Raw genomic sequence first — 6,017 nt, forward strand, 5'->3', positions numbered from 1 at the left:
GGTTACAACCATACAATTATTAAGAACGTCTTAACCCTTTATTGTGCAGCGTACCTTCTATGAAATAGTGAGGTTCAATCTTCAACACACTCACTTAAAGATTTGAACTCAACCACAATGAACAAGATGGCAAAGGTCCTTAAGAAATTTCCTCTGAAGAAGCACTTTATGCGGCATATGCATGCACTTTTAGACGCAGTGCACAAGAAAAATCCACACTTTGAACAGTGAAGACTGGTAAGCAAAAGATTCTCTCTAGATTGCGCGAACTTTTACAGGGACCTTACAGTTGCCCTTTTTGGCTGCTTCAAGTACTGCACCGAAAAACTTCGTCAAAAGTAATAACCCCCCCCATATACGGCATCTTACAAAGCCACAAGCAGATATGCGAGAGGCACCCCAATTTTTTTGCAATGTTGTGTAACGCCATTATACAATACAATGGCCAAATCGGCAGGTATGCAGAGGTTCTACGACGTATGTCACCTGCTAATATCACGTGAGCATAGGTAATCCAACGAGTAATATTTATGGAACAGTACTATCAGAAGTAGTGCAGTAACATAAATCAGCTAAGTGCTGTAAGAAATACTAAGCATTTTCATTCACTCAGGAATGCCTGTCGTGTATAGAGTGAAATCATGAGAATGATAACCTAGTTGGAATGCTTACGTTGGTGTGCTGTTGCGAGAGTGCAACAGACTCAGCATATTTCCCAACGACAGAGGACAGCAGGTCGTCCGCTCCCTGCTGTGGCTCTAAAAGTAGGGCAAAAGGGGCACCATTACTAATTTCCTCAAATGCAACGCAAAACTTGTTTTTGTGTGTTACTGCGAGTTGTTTACTACTGCTCATTGCAACTAGTTTGTATCAGAGATCACATATACCAAAATGTTTTCTTTAAGGGAAATCAAGAAAATGCAGTGTGAATGAGTGAGGCATTTCACAAGGGGCCACTATTTTTTAAAGCAATCCCAGGCATTATTGTGCCTTTTGGCACCAAACAAAACTACACTGCTTGCGACATTGCATAATTTCCTTTTTTAAGTAGCACCACAAATGTGCCATTTGTTGCCTGGCCATTCTGTTCGTTCTCATAACCCTTCTTGCGTAACGATGGGAAATGCTTTTTCTCTTTGTGCAACTTCTTTATTACCAAAGTTACTTGAAGTACGTAACATACGACGGTGAGCCCATTCACTAATCATACAGCAAATACATACACATACACATTCATTGTTCCCCTTGTACAATTACGTTCTCGTGTTGTCCATCAGCAAGCATGATCCAAATTAAGTCCTTGTAGTCAATGCGTAATACAGCTCATTTCCGTGTTCAACACAACTTGTGTTTGTGCTTCTAAATCTCTCCTTCTTTACTGTTCTGGGGAATTCTGAATGTGTTTGCGTGTTTGTTCTTTAGTTTTGTGAATTTAGTACGCTACTTATGGCTATGATTTTACAATGCACGTTCTGTAATGACAATGTTTCTGAAAAGTATGTGCTCACAATAAGGGCACATTCACACCGGCGACTTGAGGAGGTCGCGCGACCATTTGCGACTCGCAATCAAAAAGCGACTGAAGGCGACTGATGTTCACACCGACAAGCCCGGCTGAGCACGACCCGCAAGTCGCAATCCCGGAGATTATCGTTCTCAGCGAGAACTCTCGGAATCTACGCAGAATTTGAATGCGACGCCGGAGGAGGCCGGATGTAGACACACGAAAGATCACTTCTGGTGCGCCGCTGATTGGTTTATCAGTTTTGCGACCACGGTCGCGCGACTGAAAAATCGCGCAGAGAGCGACTCGCCCAAAATGGTCGCTTTTCGAGAAAGGCGACCGTTTGCGACTGGTCGCAAAGCGACCAACTTGGTCGCGCGACCTCCTCAAGTCGCCGGTGTGAATGTGCCCTAAGTAAGTAAAAAAATGGCTGTGGCTTAGCTAAGGTTAAGCCCAGGATGCGAAGCATACTAGCCTTTATTTTAACACGACAGCGTTAAGGAGCTCGTGTCGCAGAAAAGCCGGTGTCGTCGGCGTCGGCTCAGGCGCACATTTCATTGTCGCGCCGAACGCTGCGTTGCTCGACGCTCACCGCGTCCGATGCAGGGCGCGTAGTCGCTGCGCCGTAGCCCATTGTCTTACACCCCTTGGCGGGTCAACGGGAACGCCGTCGCGTTCCACTCTTGAAGGCGAAGCTTAAGCGTCCGCTTTGCAGCTGTTATGACGTCATATGGTAGCTACGCGGCCGCGCGCGGCGCAGCAAGGAAGAGCATGGTTGTGCGGCTAGTATGCTTGGCATAAAAATTGTGAAGACGTCTGTTGTGCACTTACGGGTCTGACTACTAGGGCCACCTGCATCCTCCCGATACCTCTCCGCTGTTGCGGGCTGGAGTGGTCTCGCTAAGAATGAATACGACGCATAAGGAAAATAAGTACATGTCATACGTTTGGAAAAATACTGTAGAGATGTGTACAACAAATGAATGAAAGAAATACCTTCCAACTTACCTCTTATGCCGCTTGTCCCAGGCGCTGTGCCGACAGACACATGGGACTCGGCACTTGCCGCGTCACCAGCACCGCGGTCAGCAGCGCTTTGCTCCTGCATATAGGCAATTGGCATCATTAGTGATAACAGTTTTGTTGTTGTGATACTTGTCATGTACAGGAAATATTGTAGTCATAGTTCAATGGCATCCAGACCGTTGCATTTCGAAATGGCTACACTAATAAAAGCCTGTGCTATGTCCTTTTATATGACCATTAATGACAAATGGTTGGTGCACGTCTGCTCAATAAATGAAGCTCTTTTGTTCCTTTTGCAAACCACCCTAAGTGTTCGCTTACCTATTGAGTAAAAAGGTGGCATGCTACTGGTGTTCCTACAGTAAGAAGTTATCTATTATGTCACATTTATAAATCTGCATCGGCTCAACCCCAATTATTTACAAAACATATCACTGCATGCGGACATGCATAAGCTAACTATAGAATGATTAAACGGACTACACCAACATGGCTTATATGCCTCATTAAAAAGCAGAGAACATTGCCTTTACATAAAAACACAGGCACTGAGCAAGCATTTGTGTGCATGTTTCAGAGAAAGACGCAAGCGATAGTAAATAGCTTGACGATTTCCGCTCGAGCTCGGGCCATCTTCTGAGCGGCAACACTAGCGCGCGACCACACATCAGCCATAACGGCGGTGACTGAGCGAATCGCGACAGCGCGTCGACTTGGCGTTGACCTATTGAAAACCATGCGCCTGATGTTCACCTCTTCGTCGGGCTCAAAGAAAGGCTGGCAGACTCCGATGGCGCTCGCCCTTCCAACTAAGGAAAGGATGCGCCCTCGCGGTCCAGGCAGGCTGCCTCCTCCGGTTCCACTGTGATGGGGCTCTTGCATTGCCCAGGGGGCGCTGCGAAAAAGGTGCTAAAAAGCGCCCTCTGTGCAAAAATGGGTCGTACCAAGCTCGGTCGTCTGCTTCGGAAAGCACGTTTACAATATGGACCCGCCGCTTTCGGTTGTGTTGTTTCACGGCCTGCAGCGAATATCGGGCGCCGAAGATTTTTTCAGGGGTGGCACGCTGCGTAAAGGCAAGAAATTATGCAGTGCCGAATACGTGTACGCCGTTCAAGAATTAGGCGGCGAAGTTTTAGCACCGTGTCAACCGCAAGTGAAGCGAGTCGCGTACGAAGTGGAACTTCAGGTAAGGTTTGCACGCCAGCTGCTAGATTCAGGCGCTCAAACGCGAGGAAATGCTTGTTATAAATGAATCCACAGCAGCGATAAGCAGGCATCATGTGTACAGAACTGCTCGAGCACACGACGGTACGTGCCGCGATGTACGAACTGCTCGAGCGCACGATCGTACGCGCCGCGACGGCAGTGGTCTTTCGACATGCCGCGAAACGGTGGGCCTCCTGCATTCTTTGTTGACTGCATGCCGCTAAAGAAGTAGTTATGCCTGCGTTGTAGTAGCGGCCATCTGTTCCTTTTAGTAACTGGTAATAACTGATGCAATGCATATGAGCTCGCACGTAGTACGTACGTGCGAATCGCGCTGCAGCGCGAGCTCGTACGCCGCTCGCTTGATGTAGGTTTTAATGACAGCGCTCGAACATCGATGTGCTGCAATCAATACTGCCTTGCTGCGTTGCCTCAACGTGCTGGCTTGAGATCAAGGATGAGCGCATTTAACTCTCTTAACCTGTGCTGCTCGTAGTGGAGTAGTGAATTGTCATCGAATGAGCCCGACCATTTGTGCTCATTTGCACACACCTGGTCACTTCACCACTTCGCATCGGTCGAATTGTTAATTGTCGCTGTGGCCGGGTCTCGAATCGTGAATTACCAGCCATGCCTGCTGCTATGTCGGTCTGCTGTCGGGACTGTAGGTGCAAAATACCGAACATTAGAACGCAGATAATCAAGCAAGCTTCAAGACAGGCGAAGCAGTCAGCATGGCGCGAAGTTTCGCTTACTCAGCGCGACGAACTGCAGCTATGCAGCGCGCCCGACGCTCCACTTCGTGAGGCCTTGAAGGAAAACGGCAGAATATGATGTTGGGATTCAGGCCTTCTTGTTCATGGCATCCCACGACGCAGAAGTAATGACGGTGACGCCTTCTCGAGGCTGGGCTAGGTCTCCGGATCGGCGCTACCGATTCCGTCTGCTCCCAGCATTGCGTCCCACGGCACACAGAGAGCCCGTTCTCGTTAAACTATAGGCTGCGGCGAGCTCGCAGCGTGGTTGACATGGTCTGCGAGAAGTGACGAGCCTTTTCGCACTCGCAACAGGGCAGAAATAAGTGCGAATCGACGCAAAACTCGGCCTAGAAACGTCCTTCGCCACAGCCAGGGCTCAATACAACCCAAGCTGGTACGACCCAGTAGCGCCGCCACCAGGCGCCGCTACTATACCTCAAACTCCAGCGCAAGACGCCCATTAACACGTTTGTTAGAATATGGTGCGCAAAAGCTCCGTCAACGAGTGTGCTTACCTGCTTTCGGCGTGCAAGGCGGCTGCATCACGGCGGGCGTTATAGACGTCTTCCTTCCACACGCCGCGCCATTGGGCTGCAGTTTTCACTGCCGGGCCCTCAGCGTTCAGCAAGGCAGTCACTTGCTGCCAGAGCTCCTCCTTGCGCGCCGCCGTCAGCTGTTGACCCAGCACACACGACGCCTTCGCAAGGTAGGGGTGCTCTTCAACAAATGACACGAGTAACTCGCGCTGCCTCGCTGAAACATGAGGACCCAGCCGCCTAACCTGCTGCGAGTACATCGTTTCGGATTCGGCGCGCAAACTGGCAACATGCTGGCAAGTCCAAAACGTAAACAAAGCGAGGCAACTTGTTTGCATAACGCATGGCACACCACCTAGCGACTAAATAAGAAAACAACACAAATAAAATTACAACTCCCAGTAGCGGTCTGCGCCGCAAGCTCACATTTATTACTGAAAATATATTTTCAAGTGTTCTATACAAACCAATGTTTTTTTTTTTATCAAACCAGCAACATCCTTCAATTGCTATACCTCTTCCCAAGTTTATTCCCAAGTAGAACCAAAAATGATGACGTGTTCTTCCGGCAGACCGCCGCTCGTTGATTGGTTCCCCTCACGCCGTCCCGTTCCACTCTTTCTCCGAGTGACGTAATCCAGACGTAACAGCCAAAAGGAACCGGTTCCAAAAGGAACCGCTACAGTATACGGCCCCAGAGATCTAATTAATCGTGCGCGCGCACACACACACACACACACACACACACACACACACACACACACACACACACACACACACACACACACACACACACACACACACACACACACACACACACAGAGAGAAGGAATGAGACAAGAATGCATGAAACATGGAAACCGCACGTTATATACAGATGGAGAGCGCGAGACTTGGAAGCAGACAACAATGCAGAAATCGGTAACACGTTATATTAATTTAATCCTGGGAGTTTTACGAGCCAAAAGCACGGTCTCATTGTGAGGC

At 48.8% G+C, this 6,017-nt stretch overlaps 1 protein-coding gene across 1 annotated transcript in view; it reads right to left on the reverse strand.

The window, feature by feature from the left end:
- LOC139057747 (uncharacterized) overlaps positions 1–5,778 on the reverse strand; it is a 50,039-nt gene extending 44,261 nt beyond the window's left edge. Inside the window, exons 1-5 of the mRNA XM_070536498.1 lie at positions 5,010–5,778; positions 3,284–3,392; positions 2,513–2,606; positions 2,336–2,404; positions 673–758 (exon numbers count right to left, since the gene is read on the reverse strand). Coding sequence (XP_070392599.1) covers positions 673–758; positions 2,336–2,404; positions 2,513–2,606; positions 3,284–3,392; positions 5,010–5,368 — 717 coding nt within the window. The 5' untranslated portion in view covers positions 5,369–5,778. The remainder of the gene's footprint in view (positions 1–672; positions 759–2,335; positions 2,405–2,512; positions 2,607–3,283; positions 3,393–5,009) is intronic.
- Between the last annotated feature and the right edge of the window lie 239 nt (positions 5,779–6,017).

Source organism: Dermacentor albipictus, chromosome 3 (assembly GCF_038994185.2).
Source record: "Dermacentor albipictus isolate Rhodes 1998 colony chromosome 3, USDA_Dalb.pri_finalv2, whole genome shotgun sequence".
Classification (NCBI taxonomy): Eukaryota; Metazoa; Arthropoda; class Arachnida; order Ixodida; family Ixodidae; genus Dermacentor; species Dermacentor albipictus.